The sequence below is a fragment of the Perca flavescens genome, chromosome 16, assembly GCF_004354835.1.
Source record: "Perca flavescens isolate YP-PL-M2 chromosome 16, PFLA_1.0, whole genome shotgun sequence".
Lineage (NCBI taxonomy): Eukaryota > Metazoa > Chordata > Actinopteri > Perciformes > Percidae > Perca > Perca flavescens.
The window spans coordinates 1,189,300-1,215,768 of NC_041346.1; the positions used below are offsets into that span (position 1 = coordinate 1,189,300).

A 26,469-nucleotide genomic window follows, 5' to 3' on the forward strand; every position below is an offset into this window, starting at 1 on the left:
CTCAAAGCGTGGCATTCTGACCCCGGGAGGCAGAGGTGGTAACTTTGCCCTGTTCAAACAAGGACTTGGTGTTTAAAAACAGCAGCTTACCATTCTCTTCCTGTTTACTCATGAACAATGGTGTGTGGGTTGATGATGTGTTGGATGATACTGAAATAGGGCTGGGTGTCGTTGAAATCTTTTTGATAACGGTACCAATACCAAGAAATAAATGACAGGGCACAAATTTCAATTCAATTCAATTCAATTCAATTTTATTTATAGTATCAAATCATAACAAAAGTTATCTCGAGACACTTTACAGACAGAGTAGGTCTAGACCACACTCTATAAATTCCAAAACCCCAACAATTACAGTAATTCCCTCAAGAGCAAGCATTAGCAGTGGCTATTGCGACAGTGGCAAGAAAAAACTCCCTTTTAGGAAGAAACCTCGGCAGACCCAGACTCTTGGTAGGCGGTGTCTGACAGGCCGGTTGGGGGCGTGATGAACAGTGGTGATAACAGTCACATTAGAAGTCACAGTGACTTCGAAGGTTATCGTGGAAGTTCATGTCATAGCAGGGCACATCGTGTCATACTGAGTAGTGCAGTCTCCTATACCGGATCCTGATTACTCTGTGCATAGGAACATCACAGCGGGGCGTTGCGGGATGTAACGTGGCGCTGCAGAGCACGGGTGGGCGGGCGGCGGGTGCAGCAGGACGCAGCAGGAAGCGGCCGGGAAATGCCGAGAATCGCAGAGCATAGCTCTGCGAAGAAGAAACATAAGGACTCCGGGGAGTAAACTCCCCAGAGCTAGATTAGTAACAAGCAAGCATTTCTTGGACAGGATGCATACAAAAGTAACAAGTAGAGATGAGAGAGCAGCTCAGTGTGTCTTAGGGAGGAACAGCCTCCCCCGCAGTCTAGAATTGTAATAGCATAACTTAAGAGAGGCAGGTTAAAGAGAGGAGCCTGGTCGGGCTAGAACTCTCCCCAACCGGATCGGGCTGTACTGGCCTGCCTCCCTCTACTCTCGCTAGATTATTGATTATACAGTATATAAAACTGATGACTACGAGGAGAAGCAGGTGGGCCGGGTTAGGTGGACGCTGCAACTCCTCACTCCTTAACTATAAGCTTTATCAAAGAGGAGGGTTTTCAGTTTACTCTTAAATGTGGTGACGGTGTCTGCTCCTCGAACCCAGACTGGGAGCTGGTTCCATAATACTGGAGCCTGATAGCTGAAGGCCCTGGCCCCCAGTCTACTTCCAGAGACTCTAGGAACCATAAGTAGCCCCGCATTCTGGGAGCGCAGTGCTCTAGTGGGACAATAAGGTACTATGAGCTCTTCTAAGTATGATGGTGCTTGACCATTTAGAGCTTTGTAAGTCAGGAGGAGGATTTTAAATTCAATCCTATATTTCACTGGAAGCCAATGCAGAGAAGCTAATACAGGAGAAATATGATCTCTTCTCTTAGTTCTCGTCAGAACACGTGCTGCAGCATTCTGGATCAGCTGGAGAGTCTTAAGGGACTTATTTGGGCAACCTAATAATAAGGAATTGCAGTAATCTAGTCTAGAAGTAACGAATGCATGGACAAGTTTTTCAGCATCGTTTTGAGACAGGATATTCCTAATTTTGGCAATGTTACGAAGATGGAAATAGGCTATTCTTGAGGTTTGTTTTAAGTGGGCGTTGAAGGATATATCCTGATCAAAAATAACTCCTAGATTTCTGACAGCAGTGCTGGAGGCCAGGGTAATACCATCCAGAGTAACTATATCTTTCGAAAACGAAGTTCGGTGGTGCGTTGGTCCTATCACAATAACTTCAGTTTTGTCTGAGTTTAACATCAGGAAATTGTGGGTCATCCAGGATTTTATATCCTCAATACACATTTGAAGTCTTGCTAACTGACCACTTTCATCTGGCTTAATTGACAGATATAATTGGGTATCGTCTGCGTAACAGTGATAGTTAATCGAGTGTTTCCTAATAATATTACCTAGAGGAAGCATATATAAGGAGAATAGAATTGGTCCAAGCACTGAGCCTTGAGGAACGCCATGGCTAACTTTTAGCGTGCTTGGAGGGTTTATCATTAACATTAACAAATTGGGATCGTTCAGAGAAATAGGACTTAAACCAGCTTAGTGCGATTCCTTTAATGCCAACTAAGTGTTCCAGTCTCTGTAACAGGATTGTATGGTCAATAGTGTCAAATGCAGCACTAAGATCTAGTAAAACAAGAATGGAGACAAATCCTTTGTCTGCAGCAGTTAGAAGGTCGTTAGTAATTTTCACCAGTGCCGTCTCTGTGCTATGATTCTTTCTAAATCCTGATTGAAAATCATCAAATAAACTGTTGCTATGTAGAAAATCACATAACAGATTAGCAACCACCTTCTCAAGGATCTTGGATAGAAAGGGAAGGTTAGATATAGGTCTATAGTTTGCTAAGACCTCAGGATCTAGGGTGGGTTTTTTCAGAAGAGGTTTTATCACAGCAATTTTAAATGACTGCGGTACATAACCTGTTAGTAAGGACATATTGATCATATCTAATAATGAAGTGTTTACCACGGGTAACGCTTCTTTGAGTAGCCTCGTTGGGATGGGGTCTAAGAGACAGGTAGACGGCTTAGCTGAGGATATCTTTAACATTAATTGTTGAAGGTCTATAGGATAAAAGCAGTCCAAGTATATGTCGGGAGTTTCTAGCGGTCCTGCATTTAAAGATGAACTGTTAGAAGTTAAGGGCAAAAGATGATGAATTTTATCTCTAATTGTTATAATTTTATCATTAAAGAAGCTCATGAAGTCATCACTACTCAGAGCTAGAGGAATAGATGGCTCAGTAGAGCTGTGACTATCTGTCAGCCTGGCTACAGTGCTGAAAAGAAACCTTGGGTTGTTCTTGTTTTCTTCTATTAATGATGAGTAATAGTCTGATCTGGCCTTTCTTAGGGCCTTCCTATAGGTTTTCAGACTGTCTTGCCATTCCAAACGGGATTCCTCCACTTTGGTGGAGCGCCACTTACTTTCGATGTTTCGTGAGATTTGTTTTAATTTGCGAGTTTGGGAGTTATACCAAGGAGCTAATTTCCTTTGCTTTATCGTCTTCTTTATTAGAGGAGCGACAGAGTCTAAGGTCGTCCGTAGGCAAGTTGTAGCACCGTCTACAAATGTATCAATTTGAGAGGGACTGAGGTTAACGTAGGGGTCCTCTGTTATGTTAAGGCACGACATAGACTGGAATGCTGTAGGAATATTTTCCTTAAATTTAGCTATAGCACTGTCAGATAGGCATCTAGTGTAGAAGCTGCTATCTGGTTTAGTATGGTCAGGTAACAAGAATTCAAAAGTAATTAAAAAATGATCTGATAATACCAGATTCTGCGGAAATATTATTAAATCCTCAATTTCAATACCATATGCCAGCACAAGGTCGAGGGTGTGGTTAAAACAGTGCGTCGCCTTGTGCACACTCTGACTGAAACCGATTGAATCCAGTAATGAGTTGAAAGCAGTAGTAAGGCTATTGCTGTCAACGTCCATATGGATATTAAAATCACCTACAATAAGTACTTTGTCTGATTTAAGGACTACACATGATAAAAACTCTGAGAATTCAGATAAAAATTCAGAATACGGACCTGGAGCTCGGTAGACAACAACAAATATAATTGGCTGTTCTGATTTCCGTGTTGGATGTTGAATATTAAGAACAAGGCTTTCGAAAGAGTTATAATTTAGTTTGGGTTTAGGGTTAATTAACAGGCTTGAATCAAATATGGCTGCAACTCCCCCTCCTCGGCCTGAGCCTCTTGGAATTTGAGTATTAATATGACTGGGAGGAGTCGCTTCATTTAGACTAACATATTCTTCATGGCCCAGCCAGGTTTCAGTAAGACAGAATAGATCAATTTGATTATCAGATATCAATTCATTTACGAGTACTGCTTTAGAAGACAAAGATCTGATATTTAGTAATCCACATCTAATTTTCCTATCCTTTTCTATCATTACAGTGGTAGTTTTAATTCCAATTAGGTTGTTAAGTATTGCCCCTCTATTCACCACTTTTTGTGGTCTGTTGTTGATAATTACTGGGTCTTTGTATTTATGTTTCAGCTCCGACTACGTGAGGCGTTTCTGTGTAGCGTAGAGTTTTTCCTGCATGTTTCTACGACTTGTAACGTTAGACAGCCAATCACAGACATTATTAGAATTTGGTAGAAGCATGCTGCATCTTGATTGGCTCATTGACACTGATGAGATTCACTCATTAGGTGTTGACATTTGCTTTTGAATGACGAGCCATTTTTCGATACTTGATACTTCAGAGGCAACTCTGTCAGTGCCTAACAAGTACTGAGTTGAGTACCCTGCACTATTCTTAAGCAGTACAGTTTGGTGAAAGTGTCGTCCGTGTAACGGTACCAGATGTCAGAAGAGGCAGTGAAAGTTTAATCAGTTTGTAATCATTTTTTTGCTCTCTCTCTCTCTCTCTTTTTCTCTCTCTCTCAATAAATAAATAAATACAAACAATTCCAGTTCACTCAGGAAGACCATTGGATGGGATTGAAAGCTCTGAAAAAAGCTAGTAATTGGACCATCAGTTAAGATTATTTTGTCAAACTTCTGAGGTCAAGGAGGAACTTTAATGCTCCAGAAGACGGACTGTGAAGTGATGCACCTAGTCAGCAACAATGCTAAGGTACAACAGGGCACGCTCAGCTGATAGGACAGAACTACTCCATGGTTTCATCATTTAAACTTCAAACAGCAGACCACTTGTCATATACTGGTTTGTAAAATTGCAACTCATATTAATGGACACACCTTTTTGCAGATGTATGTCAGGCTACACAGTAAACGGGAAGTAAGGATTAAGATACAGGAGATCTCCTCCTTGGCCCATAAGATCACAGGTCCGTTACCAAAAGCAAAATAATGCAGGAGCTCACCAACCAGTGAGAAACTAGCCATCAAATCTGGTCAATCCGCCACCAGCCAAAGCAGTCTGTATGAACATTTGCAAGTGTGTAAAAACAGACTTCAGGGGCCAACATATTTAAACTGTCCTGACCACATATATCAATATTATATCTACAATTAAAGAGTGGACACAAACAAGCTGGACTCTTCCCTGGACAGGATTTTTACAATTTTAATGGAATTAAATAGCACCAAATAAGTACTATAATTCTTTTAAAGTGATTATAAACATTTTGATTGAAGGTCTTCATTTCTCAAAAAGATGTGTGCTTATTTGGGAATATTGGCTTTAATATAATCGGAAGTTCTTTTTACAACCACAACATTTAAGCAAGCAGGCTACAGCCAATCCACGTAGAGAGGGTTTTTGACTGAAAAGCTTCCCTTCCATTTTATTTCATGTATTAAAGCACACTGCGTCATCCACTCTGTCCCAGCCAAGCTCCAGACACACATGACATAAGTGTTGTCTTTTCCTGGTTTTAAAGCCAGCCATTGCTACTTCCTACTTCTACTCCTCTACATATCAGAAGAAAATATTGTACTTGTTATTCCAGTTATTATTATTATTATTACTTTTTACATACGTGAATGATATGATGCAGTACTATACTACTAACATACCCAGTAGTATGCAAAGTATCTAAAATTGGCTCCACATATGCATCTGGTAGGGATAAGAAACATCATAACATAATATTCTATAATAATATAACACTTCTGGCGCCCAGATAGCTCAGTTGGTAGAACAGGCGCCCATATGCAGAGGTTTACTCCTCGAACCAGAGGGCCCGGGTTTGACTCCAACCTGCGTCCCTTTGCTACATGTCATTCCCCCCCTCTCTCTCCCCTTTCATGTCTTCAGCTGTCCTGTCAAATAAAGGCCTAAAAATGCCCAAAAAAGAATCTTTAAAGAATAATATAACTTTGAAAGAAGCCATACTGCAAAATAAGGACATTTAATGAGGACTTTCATAATTCATAACCAAAACTTTTCTGTGTGCGTGCATGCGTGCGTGCGTGCGTGCGTGGGTTTCCTGCATGCATCATCTGTACTCCTCCTCTCTGTCCTCATGGTCACATTTCTCTCTGGTTTCTTCATTTCATGTATATTTTTGTTTAGACATAAAACGTAGGAACTTAGGAATCAGCTTGGATTCACATCCCAGATTTAACAAACAAGTGTGTAATATCTGCAACAACAAAAAAGTTCAATCAAATCTCATTAACTCGTATTTCTACCTGGTCACAGGCCTCCCAACTAACTATAAAACCAATCCCAGAACTGTATAACTGTATCACCAGACAATACAAACAATGGACAAAAAACCAACGTGGTAGCATCATTGTCTATCTGTTCAACAGAGCACTCAGTGGAATCCCTGCACCGTGGATTTTCTAAAAGCATCCTCTGAACCCACATTACAACAAATAGAGCAGAGTTAGGCCAGTTTACACTTTGAATTAGGAAGGGAACAATCAAATGTTACAATCACCTTAACCCTTCTGTTGTCTTCCTGTCCACTATGAACTTGTTGATGAAAAATGAACACAAATGAACACTTTACCCCCCACTACCACTATTAACCAATTTTTGTGTTAACCAAAGTGTGTTTATTAATTTTTAGAAAATAGTCACACTACAACAAATAATACAGGTGTAAATCAGAACTGTCACAGTAAGGCTCATCGTCAATAAAATAAACAAACATGCCAGGGCTGAAACAAGCAATATTCGGTACAGTAAGTCAGCATATATCATCCTTAAGAATCACCAGTGGTCCAAATGTTAATTTATCTCGAAGAGAAAAGCACTTCAAATATAACGAAGCAAAGACAGACGTATTTTAAATACATAGCAAAATTCAATTGTTGATGGTTGACACACACACAGAGAGCATGCCTCTAATGCTTTCTTCCCCTCTAAGAACACCATAAAGGATCTCCACATATTGTTAAAGATGAGATATTTACCCTTTAATGTAAAAGTGAGTTTTTCCAGCGCAAGACATTCAGACAGTCCTGCAAGCCAGACATTAACACTTGGTTTGATAGTGGATTTCCAAGATTTGGCTATGGTATATTTAGCTTGTAAGATGCAGAAAGCGATCATAGATTTATCTACCTTGCTGAGATTATGATTTACGGGAAAGACGCCAAAGATACACAGTTTGGCATCTAATAATAGCTTTATACCTGTGACATGTAAAATCATATCTAGGGCTGGGCGATATGGAGAAAATCAAATATCACGATATTTTTGACCAAATACCTCGATATCGATACCGCAACGATATTGTAGTGTTGACTATTGGTGCTTTCACAAAATATTTACACAATGAGAGTTTTGATAAATAATCATCAGTAATGTGGTTATAATGACTAAGTGGGTAAAGGCAAATAATAGAACAGTTACAGTAAGTCTGGTAAGTTCAGAAAATGACATCACTTTACTGTAATGCACCATTTAAAACCAGTAAAAGACAACACTTATGTCATATCGCGATATTACGATATCCAAAATCTAAGACGATATCTAGTCTCATATCACGATATCGATATAATATCGATATATTGCCCAGCTCTAATCATATCCATCACTTCCCTCCAAAAAGCCTGGATTTGTGGGCAGTCCCATAGGCAGTGATACAATGTACCCGTTCTACCACATTTGTAGCACATGTCGGGATTATTGGGGCTGAATTTATTTAGCTGAGTTGGTGTTACATATGTTCTCATTATCCACTTATACTGAAGTAATTTAAAATTTATTGTTTGTGTTTGAGATTTTAAGCAAATCTTCTGCCATTCCTCAATTGAGATTACAGAATTTAAATCTTCACACCATGCCAATCTCTTACTCTCTGAAGAAACCTTTGATCCATCCACGATTATCGCATAGAAACTCGATGTCAATCCCCTCTTAGGGTGTTGATTTGTTGCTATTTCTTCTACGCGGCTAAGAGTAGGTAGAAACAAAGATTTCTCTATCTTAAATATATAGCTTCTTATCTGCAGATATTTAAAAAAATGTTTTGGTTGGATGTCATACTTTTGCCTCAAATCTTCAAATGACATGAGAATGTTATTGTTAAATAAATCCGCAATTTTACTTAAGCCTTTGTTTGCCCAAATTCTGTAACCCATATCTTGTTTGCCAGGTACAAAAGTGCTGTTACCCCAGATTGGTGTAAATTGAGATAACACAGGTATCTCACCTGTATGTTTGTGAACCTCATACCATACCATAATCAAGTTTTTAACAAAGGGATTATGTGTTAATGTCTTTAATCCTTTTACTTTAGCTGAATATAAATATAAATTGAGAGGTAGAGGAGATGTCATGCTTCTTTCCAAACTCATCCAGGAACGTTGCGTTTCTTGTGAGAACCAACAAGAGGCAGTTGTAAGTTGGGCAGCCCAATAATACCACTGGAGGTTTGGGAGTTTCAAGCCTCCTCTATCATAGGGGAGATAAAGTAAAGATAAGCGAAGTCTAGCCCTTCTGTTGTTCCAAATGAAATTACAGAACATGCTTTTCATCTTTGAAAAGAAATGAACAGGAGGACCAAGAGGAATGAAATGAAAGAGGTAGAGAAATTTCGGGAGGACATTCATTTTAAGTATATTGATACGTCCTATTATGGAAATTGGTAACATGGACCATCTATTAATAGATTCAGAGACAGACTCTATTACTGGATTATAATTTGCCTCTACTAAATCGTCAAATTTAGGAGTAATTCTAATACCAAGATAAATGAAGCTATCTCTAACTATTTTGAATGGTGTTTGAACCGGGGATTTACTCTACTATTAACCAATTTTTTCCAACTAGTATTACTTATTGTTGGAATGCATGGTCAGTAAACCTTATTTATATGATATAATATCTCATGTTTGAGGCCTGGAGCCTCAGTGCTACATTGCCTTTGTTTTGCTACATTTAAAGCTATGTTAAGGGGCAAATGATGGTTAGGAGGGTGTCCACTGTTCATTATCCTGTATAGGCTCAGGTAATGATGACTTGATCTCTCCCCCCAACCCCCACACCCTCCACACACACACACACACACACACACGTACACACACACACACACACACACATTTTCCCAAATATCATCACTGATTATGATCAATTTAATTATTTCCCTGCATTTCTACATACATTTAGGGAAATAATTAAATTGATCATAATCAGTGATGATATTTGGGAAAATGTGTGTGTGTGTGTGTGTGTGTGTGTGTGTGTGTGTGTGTGTGTGTGTGTGTGTGTGTGTGTGTGTGTGTGTGTGTGTGTGTGTGTGTGTGTGTGTGTGGAGGGTGTGGGGGTTGGGGGGAGAGATCAAGGTATGTAGAAATGCAGGCAATGGGATTCAAATCGAAAACTCTCAAACCAAAGTTAAACCTTTGGTATTGCCTTGAATCCATACAGTGATACAATGGACGGTGCTCACATTACAAACAGGCACGTGAACTATCCAGGAACACATACTTGAGCAGAGACTCTGGTATGCAGCAGCCATCTTAACTCTGAATCTCCAGGTACAAGCCATGGATGGAGAATCAGAACCAGTGCACACCAGCTATCCAACAGGGACCCCTAGAGGCGCCGGCCAGTACAAGAATCACAAAACACAAACGCTTTAATTGCAACAATAAGTACACTAATGTGGAATTTACCTTGGTGAATTGTGCGTACACGAACAGACAATGCAAATGGAGCGATACAACACAACACAGAGCTGAATGAAATAAAAAAATATGAATATATCTGTATGACATAATGAAGTCCGTGCAGGAGGTGGTGCTTTAGTTATGGTATCTTGCTGAGTGTTGTAATTCCTTTTTTGCATTTTAACTATACTCAAATAATACATTTTGGCTGGTATTTGGCAGTATTTTGAACTGATGCAACTTTATTGAGAAAGTACATCCAAACAACATATACAACATTTCAGACACATACTCAAAATAATGATCCAGGGAAAACCATATGACTTTAAATAAACAGAAAACAGTGTCAATAACAAAGAATATGTAGAGGGGATGATTAAACAATATACAATTACAATAAGAGACAAAAATAATATACATTGTTCTTCAAAAAGTTAACCTATAGTGTTTATAAGTTTGAGAGACTTAATATATTCTTTGAATTCACATAAAAAAGCAGTGAAATTGGGGGGTAACATTTACTGTTTTGCATTTTGTAAAATGTGTCCTTTAAAGTCCAATAAATTGACAATAAATTCAACTTTCAAATTCTCATGTTCAAAATAAAAAGGAAGAAGATATTTTTACATTCAGTTTTGATATTATGATTGGTTTTACACTTTATAGGCCTATAATGCATAATTCAAGACCCAAAAGTATTTGACTGTATACAATTGTAATAAATATTATAGCTTCTGGTTCATCATTGCAAAAACTGCATTTGTTTTCAATTTGAACTGACGCACCTAAAAGCACCACACGCTCAGTGCATGACGACATACATTTTATATGAGATTTGAGCTCTCTGCTGAAGCCAAAAGACATTGGCTAAACTTTGGAAAATGCTGCGATCCTATTGGCTGCAGTTGCTGTCATTTCATCTCACGTTGCCAATACACTTAACCAGCCCCTGACCTACTAACACAGATCATGAGTCAGTAGCCACCTTGAGAGGAAAAAGCCAAGGGAGGAGAGCCAGGTACTTCGCAACTTGTAGGATTTTCATCGACACCTCTTTCCTTATTAGCTGATGGGAAACCTGAACTTCTTCTCTGTGCTTGATACGCGAAGGAAAACCAGACCAACCCTACAACCAGGTGCTAGAAAAGGTACCGTTTTTATTTGAGGTTAACATTTAGCCAGTGTAGTGTTAGAGATTTGTGCGGGATGGTGTTGTGTTTACGTGTTCGGAAGAACGTCCCAGAATCCCGGCGGCGCAGAGCTTTGAACTGTGTCATGTCGCTAACCTCCATGCTTTCTTGCGTAAAGCCCACTTTAACATTTAGAATAGCCATGTTCAGATTCGCATTGAAGGTGAAACCAAGCTCAAGTTCGAGGCAGTGTGTAACGTTATTATATCTCGGCTGTTAGTAGTTGACTGTAACGTTACTGTATTAATAGCCTGCTAAAAGCAGAAGAACGGAGCCATGTATTAGGTTGTATTCGGGCACGTAGGCCTGCCGTTACAGTAGCAGGAGTTTACGGATTGCGACAGTGTTGCAGGATAACCCAGAATATGAGGTGGCTGTCAGACACGTTGGCAAAGCCTTGTGGCTGCTGTCTTGGGAGTCAGCGAGTTATTGGTCCAAGTAACGCTAACAAAGCAACCTCTTCTGTAACTTTATTAACCTATAATAATACATTAATACATTACAACCGCTTACTTTTTTTGGGCGTAGAGACCCCAATGATGTCAACAGAGTGAATGCCCACATTGTCTCAGCACAGCCTACAGCGTAACATACAGCGTTAAATATCAGACACATTATGTATGTATTTATTAAGATATAGGCCTATTTTAACTTACACATACAGAGCAGAACAGCATACTGCCACCCAGGTAAACATTGCATAATGTCTGCAGCCATAGAAACTGCTGGCAGTCGGAGGTCGGGGGCGCAGAGTTTATTGTGTCATATGGACACAATGAAGGAATCTGGGACAATAGGATGTGTTGACGGTCCGCTGCGGTCCGGCCCGGCCCGGCCCGGCCCGGATCCTGCCCCCCCTGCATGTACCCGCCGGCCTGTCGCGGCTGAACCGACGGTGAACTCCCGCGCCCCCCAAATCGAGCTCACGTTGCGGTAATATAACCACCCATTTTTATCACGTGTGATCCAAATTTAGTCTTGATGTCATATTGCCTCGTTAGAAAAGATCCTCACATCCCTAAATAAATAAGCCCAGCCGTGCGGTGCCAAATCAAATCGCCACATCTGTAATATGTCCCCTCCTGTGATCTCAGAAAATAAAAGAAGAAAACAATCCAAATAGTGTATCAGTCTTATATGGTAACATCAGCCATAAACTATTTCACAGAATTGCAAGTTGTCTAGTGGACTTCCAAAGCACCGACAGTGGGCTTGTTTGGATATTAAATCTCATTAGGGCCACACCATAATAAGTCCATTCTATGGGAACCAGGCTATACATTATTCTACTTGTCATTTATTAATAATGTGTAATCCTTAATTAATGATTCCTAAATGTAGACCCTAAACAGGACAAATGAGGACACAAAGTCAGAAGAGACATTTTTTGGGGGAAATGTAACCACACCCCTAACCTGTATTTCTATTATTAACTTTATTTCCATAAGCCAACATCTTTCTGCAGCAGTCCCAGTTGGTTGTGTGGCAGTGTGTTAGGATGCCTGTGTGTGCTGTAGGCCTGAGGTTACAGGCTGTGTGTGTGTGTGTGTGTGTGTGTGTGTGTGTGTGTGTGTGTGTGTGTGTGTGTGTGTGTGTGTGTGTGTGTGTGTGTGTGTGTGTGTGTGTGTGTGTGTGTGTTTGACATTCTGCAGAGCCATGTGTTACCATTCCAGCTGTCTGTAGTCCTTTGTTCTATCTCCTCTGGATGTATGGGAGCTTGGAAGCCCAAACTGCCTTTTTTTAAGCAGCACCTAGGAGTAGGGATCACTTTAAAATGTATGTATGTATGCAAATGTCATCTTTAGGTGATAATGGGCTAGAATGAATTATGACTTGTAAATTGTTAATTTGCGTTCACTAAAGTTCTGTTTTTGCTGCTGAAAGACTCAGATTAAAATTCTACGTTTCTGACAACATTATGAAAGGATCCCTACAGAGCTAAACCTTTTTAAACCTCTTTGAGACCTTTCTGTTTAACCAGAAACAGACAAACAAAAAAAAAAAAAAACAGTACTTTTAGCGTGTATAGAGCCAACATATTTATACATGTAAATCTGTAAACTATGTGTTATTTTTAACCAAAACTAGAGTCGTGATCGTTGGAAAAGGGGAAAGACGACCCAAAACGGCTTTATATAGTTTCAGTCTGGTGGGTTTAGCTAATGTAATTACGCAGACCTTTTATGTTTAAATAAATAATCTTACTCTTTACCAGAAAGGTGAAAACAAGCATTTTTGTGAAGGTAAATACAAGCTGGATAATTGCCATATTAACTTACATTGGAGCTTCTTTCTCTGCTGCCGACTGCAGAGATCTCTCTTAATACTGGACCAATGTCACAGATTGTTGTTCCCATCACTCACTTAGACATAGAAAGATAGGAAAAATAGGGTCCATATGTATCGAACAAAGGGATAGAAGGGACTGTTTGTTATTTATTTAAAATAGACTTGACCCTCCCTTCGCCAGTAATACATTTTCTGTGACCCTCCAAAATGATAGTGAAAAAAAGCATGACTCTCCCCAATAATTTCTTGATACCTTCTGTACTGGTTTGCGCTTGGCAAAGCTGTACAGATGCCCATTGTTTTTTACAGCCATGACACATATGACTAAACCTCTGCTTTCTCATCTGACGCATCCCACTCCTCTGTTATGGTGGGGGGCATTTCAGTAGATTTACTCACTAATGTTGTGAAAACACAATAAGCATGGAAACTAAATGCACACTTCCTGCATTACTTCAAATACTAAGTTACTCCTCTAGTAAACTAGTATTCACATGAAATAAAACAATCAAACATTGAGACCAACAAAGCACACTGGGTAATAACAAACAATGAACACTCAACACATGAACTGGTTGCTATGGACTCGTCACTAGGCTTCCTCAGTAATTGTATGTTTTAGCACATAGGTAAAGGCCTCTCCACTTCGCCGTTTAAACAAAGTGGAATAAACGTATAAAAATCCAAATCTACACAAAACCCACAATCAATTAGTAAGCTGACATCAAATGTATATACTGTACATGGCATTTAGGAAACCTTTATTGCAACGTTAGAACGGCAAGATTTGCAGACATAGTGCAACAGTCATTTTTGTTTTTTGCGTCCTGCTGCTCCCATCATCAGCCAGGTAATATGATTTTTACTAAAGCAGTATATGAAATCAGATGTATTACCTACCACCATTTAGTTGTTTTGTGTTATTTAAAATATCTGGTCATGCCAGACGTAATTATTCCACTCATTTTTGAAACAATGCAATTACCTGTTTCAGCCACTGGGGGGCGCATATATACATGAGGGCAACTCATGGGTCAGACCCCCCCCTCTCCCAAGGTAAACATTTTTGGGTGACCCTCCCCTCAACAAAGAATAAAAAGACATGACCCTCCCCTATTTTCCTCCGGTGGTCCATTCCATAAATACCGAACGGAGTGAGGGACAGATGAGGAGAAAGACACACCCACACACACACACACACACACACACACTTTTTAAAATGGAATTGGTCATTGTTCTGGCTTATGAAAATTAACAAAATAATATTCACTCATTCTGTCTGCACCAGATCAAAGTTAATGTGTCCCTTTCAAAAATAAAAAAAATAAAAAACCTTGACTAAAAAAGATTTTTAAGGATGTGCTTGCTTAAAAATGGAACTCATTCTTTTTTTTAACCAGTTGTAATCTCAGCAGCACTGAAACAGAGAGATGTGTGTAAATGCATCCAAGAAGCATACAAAACTTGTGCCTTTTTTTTGTTGTTGTTGCATTTCAAATTCTTAAATTGAATCGTTTCTTTTATTTAGTAGCTCAAAAACAACACAAAATAGGGCTGCAGCGATTAGTCGACTAATTGATTAGTCGATCGACAGAAAAATAATCGGCAACTATATTAATAATTGGTTAATCGTTAAAGTCATTTTTCATGCAAAAATGCCAGAAAATGTTCTTTTTTTTCAGCCTCTCAAATACAGAGATTTCCTGCTCTTTTTAGTTTTATATCATCTTAAACTAAATATCTTTTGATTTTGGACAAAACAAGACATTTAAAGCCATCATCTTGGACTTGGATTGACATTTTTCACTATTTTCTGACATTTTATAGACCACACGATTAATCAATTAATCAAGAAAATAATCGGCAGATTAATCGATAATGAAAATAATCGTTAGTTGCAGTCCTAAACACAAATATTAAATCTTACTGAATCTGAACTGAATCAACATGAAACATCGATATCGACTCATAACCCTACTAATGTATCTACAATCAGTCACATTATCTAGATTCATATTGTATCATCTGAGAGGGAGACATGCCTACCTTAATGGAAATGCATTACTTTGAAAATATGGTTAACTTGACACTGACATCTAGAACCTCTCTCATTGTCTGTTATTCCACAGATTTCCTCAACTCAAGTGGATTAATCCAATGTGGCAGTTACTATTGCTGCATTCAAGCATGATGGTGCACAGCTAAAGACCTGTCAACATATTGACAGTAGCCAACAGTGATAATATGCAATCCATCAAGCAAGAGGTGGACTCCAGTGAGTCCTACAGTGGAGAGGATGCCCTTGTCCTGGCTGTGGCTTTACAGGGGGCTAACAGAGATGTGATAGGCCAAAAAATCCCTGGTATCCCTTTCAAAGCAAAAAGTACCTGTCGCAGGAAAAGAGAGTTTATCCCAGAGGAGAAAAAAGATACGGTTTACTGGGAGAGGCGTCGCAAAAACAACGAGGCGGCCAAGCGCTCCAGGGAGAAGCGGCGGATAAACGACATGGTGCTCGAGAACAAGCTGATGGCCCTGGGGGAGGAAAACGCCTCCCTCAAGGCCGAGCTGCTGTCGCTGAAGCTGAGGTTTGGCCTGGTGAGCTTGGCAGCATATACCCAGGAAGTGCAGAATTTATCCAGCTCTACCGCCATCGACCTCTACCAGGAGTTAGTTCCACCCAACGTCAGCCAAAGTTCGTCCGGCAGGGTTTCGGAGCCTCTTCACTTGCGCAGCACCTGCATATCAGTCATCAAGCATTCCCCCCACAAGCTCGAGACACGCACTGCGGCTCAGGGCAGCTTTGATATCTGCAGGCCTGCAGAGGTCAAGCAGGAACCAGCCGAGAACGGCGGCTATGCACAAGAGCGTAGTAGTCCCTACAAACTCTACAGAAACTACGTGGCCAGCCCTTTGTCTGGAGTCTACTCCCAGCCTGCCTCCTTCCTGCAGCTCACCAGGTCATCCAGTGACTCCCCCAGGAGCTCAGACGATGGCGCTGTGAGCAAATCCTCAGATGGCGAGGACGAGCAGCAGGTCCCCAAAGGGTTGATGCCGTCTGCAGCTGACCCAAGAAGTGTCATTGTCTCCACACACAAAGTGCCAGATGCCAGTTCTTCGGCATTGCCCCATAAACTGCGTATCAAAGCCAGAACCATCCCGATTAAAGTGGAGGCCATGGACCCTGAATACGAGTCTTCTGGAAGGTCCTCCTCTCCCGTCAGGATTTCCGAGGGGGGATGCTACAGGAGCACTCAGGACTCTTTAGAGTGCACCCAGTTGTCCCCGTGCCCTTTGTCATTACAGGTCACCAACATGCAGGACTGGAGCCAGCCGTCTGAGCAGTGGCATAAAAGCAGCACAGAGACCCCGCAGAAGGGCTGCCAGAGTAGCAGACTAACCACAAGTCCTGTCTCAAACAAAAGCGGTGTGGATGTAAAAGAACGTTCCTATGTGCACTCGCATGCTGAGGACTTGTATCTAAGACCGGGCCCTGCATGCCCATCTGCAAAAGTGGCCTCTCTGAAAAGACTGATTCCAGCACAGCAAGAATCCGTGATAGAGTCAACCAAAAGCCCAACTCATCATCATGAGTCATTACCACAAGGATGGTCCTCTGCATGACCTCTGTGTTTAGTTTTTTTTGCATTTCCACTGTATTTGCTGTTGCACTGTGTGGTTCATATTGGAGTTAAACAATGTTTCAATTATTGTAACTTTTCAAATAGAAGGTGTTCAAATAATAGCTGTTGGAGCACGAGCAAAGGCTAGTATTGCTAGTATAGGCTGATTTAAAAAAACAATGAGAAGGCATGGAATTACCTGTAGTGTACTGTAGTTCACAAGGTAAATTCATTAAAGGTGCTCTAAGCGATGTCACGCCTTTTTTAGGCTAAAACATTTTTTTGTCACATACAGCAAACATCACCCAACATTGCTTAGAGCACCTTTTAAAATGTACAAAGCCACAGCTCTAATCCCATCAGTACATGTCATTCTCACCACTCTGCTCCTTAGAGTTTCTCATATTGCGATTGTGATATGATTCACAATATTGGAGGGAATGATCATTTTTGTATCCTTATTCTCATTTTCATTGAAAAATATTAAAATTTCAAAATATAAAATGATCATAGTGTGATTGATGCGAGGATCTGTACCAAACAGATTCTCCCTTCATTCTGTAGGATAGGGATTTGTAGGCTGGGACGTCACTAAATTTAGAATGGTTTGACACATATTTTGCCTTAAACAAATCTTGCACCCCCCTGGATATTGCACTAGTCCATATTGTGATTTCGATAAAATTGTGATTAATTGTGCAGGCCTAAGTGATTTTAACAGTCGCTTATTCAGGGATAGAAAAACAAAAGGTCAAAGCTAAAGCGACTGGAATTAATTGGTGATTGAAAACAGTACTTCTGTTAGAAAAACCAGCAGAGTGGTGAGTATGACAGGGCTCTTTTACTGATTAGGTAAGTGATGAATTGTACATTATGCTGAATTTAAACAAAGGATTTCTGGGCACTGTTGGAGAATTTACAGTAAATTGTTAATTGATGATGTGTGACAGACATCATTAATGTGTAGGATATTAATATGTGTAAAGCTTTTATTTTTATTTCACCAAACGATTCATGACTGCTGTCCCACCTACTGTCACTGAACACTGTTGCTCTGGTGTTTGTGGAGCAGGAAAAGGCCCCTGTTATTAACATCATCACGTGTTTTCGGCTGGGGGCAGTGTGATAAATGTTGCCAAAGGTTTGGACATTATTTGCTTTAAAGCTGAAATCTGTTTTTAACTGATGTAGTAATGCTATTGTATCCATTTGTGTGTTGGTGTGGTGACAGGTTTCCAGTCCATTCGTCTGCTTTAAAGGGAATGTTCTGTGGTGCTTTATTTTATGGGTTTGTCATTTCTAAAGAAGACATTTCCTGGAAGGAATGATGTCATTTGGTACTTATTATGGGGGGATAAAGAGGTTTAATTGGTACTCTTCCAATTATAATTCAATTAAACTGCTGATGGAACCTAGAATTTAGTCAGTGAACAGCAGGTCAGCTGAACATGTACAAATATGGAATTTGTCTACGGCAAACAAAGTTTTTCTTGAATTTAAATGGAGCTTTTTTTTTAAGGACACACTATTTTCCCTATAATTATTATCTAATGACATAGTTCTTTTCAGGAAACTAAGAACCGGAACCCGTAAAATACAGCATTTCTGTTCTCTTTTGTCTTGTTTTAAAATGCCGAAAGTTCCAGATTTTTGGCTTTAACCTAAGTTCAGCGTAACTTTTAAATAGACTCTGGTGCACGGGTTCACTCTTTGCCAAATAACCATCGCTTCTCTTTTGTTTTTTTAGTGGAATTTTGTTGATTATTCAAACGTTCCGGTCTGCTGGTTATACTGTACTGAGACTGTGCGTGACACTGACTGGAGAATTGTGATTACATCTGATGGAGCTGACACCAGTAGATCTAAATGGTTTTATAAAGCTCTGATACATTCTATCCTCAGAGGTTTGCAACTTCTAGAAAAGTAACACTTGTATATCAAGAGTCTCCAGACATTCAGGCTACATTTCCATTGCTACGTTTTGGTTTTAAAAATGAATATCTTCTGCTACGTTCCCCCCTCTCATTCCCCCTGCTCTGGCGTTTCCCCCTCTCATTCCCCCTGCTCTGGCGTTTCCCCCTCTCATTCCCCCTGCTCTGATGTTTCACAGCCCCTAAAGCGGAGATCTTTGACAACACCGACACTACGGGTATATGATTCAGAAAATGGCACAATTCTATATCGATTTTTAGGCTCAAGATTTGATTAAAAATTTATTTTCGATTTTAAATAAATAAATAAAAACAATTCACAGTATGTAAATGTAATTACTTTTCCCATGTGATTGCAGTAGACATACAATTTTTAAAAGAAAAGAAACAACAAATTAAATGTAGTTTGATATTATATATGTCTTCATACAAAAATAAAAACTTTGGCAACTTAAAAACTGCAAAGTGCTAAGCTTTGGCCAGTTTTCAAATACATTTAATTCAAGTAAAAAATAAAACTTAAATAAAAAGAGCTTTTCATTCAGAGTGCGGTGGGAGTTTAGAGCATTGAAAGAGTGCGTTGGTTCTTCTTCTGATTATGACAAGTGCCCAGGCGTCAGTGTGAATTTGACACAGCGCCATCTAAGGGAATGGCGAGCTAAACTCATTTCAGGACAATAGTAGACACGCCATTACAAAAAAAAGAAAAGAATATGAATTTTTGGAATTCTATGAATCGATTTTGAATCTGTAGAGCTTGAATCGCGATACGAATGTGAATTTATTTTTTTGCACACCTCTAACCGACACCAACGCCAACATTTCTCCTCCTGATTGGTTCTTATCGGTCACGACGTCTCGTTCTGAGACTAAGCTGCTAACGTTACCATGGCAACTACCAGCATGGGGCGGAGTCTCCATGCTGCCTCCTGTTTATGTCCAGTATACCAGAATGATGATGAGATATGAGGTTTGTGCGTGTTAGTTTAAACAGAGATTAGTTCTTCTACTGGAGATAAAAGCTCTTGGTGCATGGAGATCACTTTGGGCTCCAAACTCTGCTTAAAAACCAAAACGTAGCGATGTAAATGTAGCCTCAGTATTAAACCAGAAAAGGCAGTGGCAGTTCTAGACCATTTTAAATGGAGGGGCCAGGTTGGGCCACATGTGACTTTAGGGGTACCAAATAAAAGCACAAGTATTACATACCACCAACCCTCCATAGGTTTGGTTCTACAAAAGATTAACAATACACATATAACAATAAACACAAGAATACTCATTCACTGTTAACCTACATTTTTTGTATCACTGCACATGAATAATATTCTGTCTTTGGGGATAAAGGTGTGGTTAAAAATGTATGAAAGTATTTGCCACAGTTAGGGGGGCCACAGGGGGTTATGGAATCCAGATCTGTCAGGGGTTCATCAAATGGCGTATTTATTAATTTCTTATACTCATTTGCGGGGATTACATCATGCCTCCTGGTCTTCTCTGTAATCAGTTTCAAACGGCTGACTTCAGCCAACCCTAGATGAAGAATGGTGTGTGCATATGTTGTCATAGTTTGGATTATGATGATGATGATGATGATATTGATAACTCCATTTGCCCAGCAGCCTCAAACTACATGTATCTGAACACTTTATACAAGATTTATTGTAATGGTGAGTTTTTGTTTATAATAAATGTATTGTCACTGAATCAAGTATATTGTTTTCTGTGTATTTCCTTTGTTGTTTTATAAATGATCTGAATCTCAGTATACCTGACTGATACTTCAGTTTTGAGGCTGATACTAATATTGTTATTTGAGTTTTAAAAAAATCTGATAACTGTATTTTGGCTGATATTGATTTTGTCACACAGCTCTCACAGCAGACAACCGTGGCTCCCAAGTTGTTATTTTTAATGTTAGTCCAAGTCTAAAGTCTAAAGTTCTGGGGTCTCATTTATAAAACTGTGCATAGGATCCTTACTATAAGTGCACGTGCGCCCAAAAGCCCAAGTTGGTGTACGCCGAAAAAAAGTCAGATTTATAAAACCGTGTGTACGCACACCTGTAAGCAATGTTCCCTTTATAAATCACAGATTGACTACAAGTGTGCGTACGTGGATCAAGGCAAGGCAAGGCAGCTTTATTTATATAGCACATTTCAGCAACAGGGCAATTCAAAGTGCTTTACATAAAACATTAAAGAGCAGTTAGAAAACAATTAAAAAACAATAATAAACAAATTAAAAACATTAAAAGACAAGAATAAAATTGATAGTGCAGTATAATAATAAAAGTTACAGTGCAGTATAAGAAATTAAAGTTAATAAAATCGATTATTTAAAGAAAAGCAACATCAAAAAGATAGGTCTTTAGCTTAGATTTAAAAGAACTGAGAGTTGCAGCGGACCTACAGGTTTCTGGGAGTTTGTTCCAGATATGTGGAGCATAAAAACTGAACGCTGCTTCCCCCTGTTTAGTTCTGACTCTGGGGACAACAAGTAGACCTGTCCCAGACCACCTGAGAGGTCTGGGTGGGTCATAATGTAGTAACAGATCAGAAATGTATTTTGGCCCTAAACCGTTTAGAGATTTATAAACCAGTAAAAGTATTTTGAAATCAATTCTTTGAGGCACTGGAAGCCAGTGTAGAGACTTCAGTACTGGAGTGATGTGATCCACTTTCTTGGTTTTAGTGAGGACTCGAGCAGTAGCGTTTTGAATCAGCTGCAGCTGTCTGATTGATTTTTTAGGGAGACCTGTAAAGACACCGTTACAGTAGTCAAGTCTACTGAAGATAAAAGCATGGACAAGATTTTCCAGATCCTGCTGAGACATAAGCCCTTTAACCCTTGATATATTTTTAAGGTGATAATAGGCTGATTTTTTAATTATGTTAATGTGGCTTTTAAAATTTAGGTCTGAGTCCATGACTACACCAAGATTTTTTGCTTTGTCTGTTGTTTTAACATTGTCGTTTGAAGCTGAGCGCTGACTTTCAATCGTTCCTCTTTTGCTCCAAAAACAACCACCTCCGTTTTTCTTCATTTAATTTAAGAAAGTTCTGGCACATCCAATCATTAATCTGTTCAATGCACATATTTAATTGTTGTATTGGGCTATAGTTCCCTGGCGATAAGGTTATGTAAATTTGTGTGTCATCCGCATAACTATGGTAACTTATTTTATTGTTTTCCATAATCTGAGCCAGCGGAAGCATGTAGATGTTGAACAGAAGAGGCCCCAGAACTGAGCCTTGGGGAACTCCGCACGTCATATTTGTATGCTCAGATGTATAATTACCTATAGACACAAAGTAGTCCCTATTCTTTAAATATGATTCAAACCACTTTACTACTGAGCCAGAAAGACCAACCCAGTTTTCCAATCGGTCAAGCAATATGTCATGGTCTACCGTATCAAATGCAGCACTGAGATCAAGTAATACTAAGACTGAAATTTTGCCACTATCTGTGTTTAAGTGGATGTCATTAAAGACTTTAAGAGCTGTCTCAGTGCTGTGGTGTGGTCGAAAACCTGACTGGAAGGCATCAAAACTGTTGTTTAGTGATAAGAAAAGGTTGAGTTGTTGAAAAACCACTTTTTCTATGATTTTACTTAAAAATGGAAGGTTTGATATTGGCCTATAGTTGCTCATTAGTGTCATGTCTAGATCAGCCTCTTATCCCGCCCTGTACACGCCCATTTTTAACCATAAAGTCAATGCAAAGCACCTCGTGAACGCTGATCAGTATGTTAATGACCCTGGCAGATGTTCTTCGTTACATCAAAACATGCCGAATCATGACGACTGGCAGAGAAAACAAACAAACAAACAAACAAAAAAACTCTCAGACGCAAGGGAATTGCTGCCAATTGAATTATAATTATAGGCCTGTTGTCGCACAGTGTATGGAAACCGGATCTATAGACTACCTTTATTAATAAAATCTTCCAAAACAGCAGGCATTACGGTACTCGGGGACAGCTTCGATATACCAGACATATATAATAAGATTTAACAGAACTATATATTATATCCAAACAAGCCTTATTGATGAAGTTGAAGATTATATATAATATTTATTTTAAAAAAACACTTAGCTGTCTGACATTTCCCTCTGGAAACAGCCGGTTTCACCCAGAGTGGCGAGAGCCTGTATTTGGACCGGAATGGCACGGTTCCGGCGCGTTGCCCTCTCTACTGGACCCAATTCAGTGCATAGATCCAAGAGCGCAGCTATATTACTATTACAGCTATATTAGGGAATTTAAAACGGCATATGAGCCAGTCATCGTCATGGTCCCTGAAGTCTCTTTCTCTCCTGATTCTTCCATTCCGGTCCTCCTGCAGGGCCAGCAGGGCCATCATGCAGCATTACGCACGGGTCCACCGCAGTATTTATACGTTTAGCCCACAACAATGTGATTTTTAACACCTTACTAAAATCACAGCATCAACTAGTGGTATCCCCCACCCCGAGATACAATTTGAAATCAAAATGTAATAGGCAAACACACTTTTCTTCATGCAGGTTTTGTCACTAACGGTATTAAAGTTCGGACTGATAACGAGGACATAGAGCGTAACGATTGCGCGAGAGCTTAATGGCTGTATTTCCAGACTTTGACATTTGATGATATATGCACAGTTTTAAAGACAGATATTTAGTTATTTACACTGTGTTGTGCAGTTATCTAATGGTAGGGTATTTGATGATATCCTGTATTCCATGCAGTCGGGCCATCTCCTCCTCCTGCGCTCCGTAGCGGACAATGGCCCTCATTTATCAACCTAACGTACAAACCAACGCAGATATGAGCGCAGAAATCGTCTTACGACAGGCTTCACGTGGGATTCATGAAATGTTCGTATCACAACAATCAGAGCGTAAGAATGGTCGTACATTGATAAATGCGGCGGCTGGAAACGATCGTCATTTAAATATCACGCCCCAATATATTCTGGGTTTTGAGGCCTCGCCACTACAATTTACGACATGGCGAGACGTAATCCGGCTGAGAAGCGGCATTTTTCAGAGGTGGAGATTGAAACCCTGATATCTCTGGTTCATTTGCACTAACATGTGTACTATTGGCAGCCTGAAAACTGGTATTAAAGGCTGGAGAAAGAATGCGGGATGAAAAGAGATCACTGATGCGGTCAACAGTGTTGCCGTAGTAAATCGGACTCCAGCTGAAGTTTAGCCTATTTAATTTATACATGCTTGACACATTTTCTATAGTCCTAATAGTAATATACAGGCTTCTATTGCAATCTCTTAGGCCTACATGTAGGTGTACCTATAATTAAATAAACACACGGTAGCGGAGTTTATGCAGTGTCTTTTATTTTACTCGTGTTCGTCGGAACGAGGCAACAGCTGAGGGAGAGCGCGTGTCCTCCGCCCCCCCGTGCTGGACCCTGTCTCCTGACAGCAGAGGGGCTGGAAAAACAAGCCAAAATAACTCTGTCAATGGCAGAAATAAATCATTCACTTGAAAGAGAAACAAAAACCTGAAGAATAAATAAAAATGTTGTGCATCGTCATGCTTCCTGTATTGAATATCGTTGCCAAACAACACTATAGGCTACCTTTTAAAGCGAGAAATAATATCCTGTCTCCTTAGTATAGCCCTCAGTTGGGGCTGTTCTGGACACTGCTCTCCGGGCATCGGGTCATCTGGCTCCATCGCTACATTTATGGCACTGTGTTTTGCTGCGAGATGTTGTGCAGAACCCCCCAGGCTAAAACAATGTTGCAGACCGGCGCATAGAGGTCTTTTAAAAGAGCCAGATCTGTCATTGCTGATACGTGATCAACTGATGACTTCTCCTTCTCCTGTTAAACTGATTATATGCTGCACCGCAAGTCCACACTGACTCGAAAACTTGCGTACACGAGTTCAGACCAGACGTGAGATTTGATTGCAGCCTACGCTCACGTCCAAATTGATAAATGCCGAGCTTTGCGTAGGAATCGGCGTACGCCCGTCGTACGCCTGTTTTAGGTCGTACGCACGTTTCATAAATGAGGGCCGTACTCTCTGCAGTCTGACTTCAGTTCACCACCTCACCATCTGCGTCGCCAATTCCTATTGGCCCTCATTTATGAAACGTGCGTACGCCCTAAAACAGTCTCTAGTCAAAAAGAACATTTCAGATTCAGAAGTTTATTTTCACCTTTTTTTAGCAGGAGAGGGGCCCTCGGAGGTTCTCCTGGTGGGATTGGATGTAGCCGCAGCGGTCATGTCAGTTGGGGGTTCAGGTTTTTTTCAGTGAGTTTCACATTCCTGTGCCGGCTTGCTAGGTGCTTGCTCAGATTTGAGGTGGAATTTTTTGCTATAGATAAAAGTTTTTGTCCCACGCAGAGCGTACAGCGGACGCTGATGTTTTTGTCACCTTTAACCGAGTCAAACTACTGTACACAAAGTACTCTCGGTACTTCCAAGCATTAAACGCTGCATGGTCCTGCTCTCTCCCGCAGTCCATGTTGTCTCTTGTTCAACACTACACATGTCGGTGTTTACCACTGACGTCGCGTCGTGGCGCTCATACATCATTGTCACTCACGAGACAGTTTCACAAAACAAAATCACGGTTAATAATGCAGTAACACAGCCTGCTTACAGGGAAGTAATTTGCAATTGTAATCCCTTACTTTACTCGTTACTTGAAAAAAGTAATCGGATTACAGTAACACGTCACTTCTAACGCGTTACTGCCCATCAGTGGACAAGACTGTGATGTGACACTATCAATAAAATTGACAAATTAAATTGACAAATGACATAACTTATGCCATTCATGTGTATTGGGCTTTCAATTTCAGACATCCACAATGGCATGCTTCCTATCCAGAATCAATATTCTATTCTTACAAGGAGGAACTCCAATTTCAGATATCTACAATCCAGTTGTTACTAATCATAATTTTGATTTCAGATCTCCAAAATGAAAAACCTTTCCAGCTATCCATAATGTCATTTTGAATATCTAAATATTTAGACTAGTACAAATGTAATTACCGATATCCACAATTGGCATTATGACTAGTAAAAATGCTATTACAGATATCTACAATCTACAAATTATGCCTAAAAACAGTGCAATTGTGTCAAATATGTTTTTTTATTTTGGAAAACTCGAAATTAAAATGATGACTATTAACAATTAGATTGTAGATAGGCTTTGTGAAAATGGAGCTCTTCCAATTATATTGTAGATAAGCTAGAATGTTCATTCTGGATAGGAAGACTGTCATTGTGGATATCTGAAATGTTCTTTTTGACTAGGGAGAATTAAAATGCGGATATCTGCAATAAATATCCAGTCTAGCTAACAAATGTTAAAACGGCCACTTATAGTCTGCTTTTTAAGGATTTAAAGCAGTGGCGATTTCTTTAAGACTGCAAAGGAAGCTCAGCTTCCCCTAAAATGTCTAAAATTTAATGGTCAAATATGTACAATTATGTTAACATTTTATTGACTAAAATGCGTTAGAATACGTTCATCTCAAAGACGAGTTGGTTCAGAATTAGCTGACTCGATTTCCTTCTCATTCATTCCCCTAGCGTATCAGTGCATTTCCTAGCCTAGCGTCCGTTGACTTCAACGGGGCTGCTTTGAGCAGTTTTTTTCAGTGCTTCGAAACTAGAAGGTCATTGGATAAATGCTGTGATTATGTCCCGCCCACGGACGCTCAGCGTCTCTGGGGGTCAATGGAGCAGTGGGCTGGCCTGGACGCTGGGCTTCTGCGTGATGATTGGAGGATC

General features: G+C 39.9%; 1 protein-coding gene across 1 annotated transcript; it reads left to right on the forward strand.

Moving 5' to 3' along the window:
* The first annotated feature begins 10,632 nt into the window (after nt 1-10,632).
* On the forward strand, nt 10,633-19,017 carry nfil3 (nuclear factor, interleukin 3 regulated). Its single transcript, XM_028601601.1, has 2 exons — nt 10,633-10,813; nt 15,274-19,017. Exon 2 carries the CDS (start codon nt 15,389-15,391, stop codon nt 16,763-16,765), a length of 1,377 nt encoding a protein of 458 aa, XP_028457402.1. The 5' UTR covers nt 10,633-10,813; nt 15,274-15,388; the 3' UTR covers nt 16,766-19,017.
* Nucleotides 19,018-26,469: the final 7,452 nt, after the last annotated feature.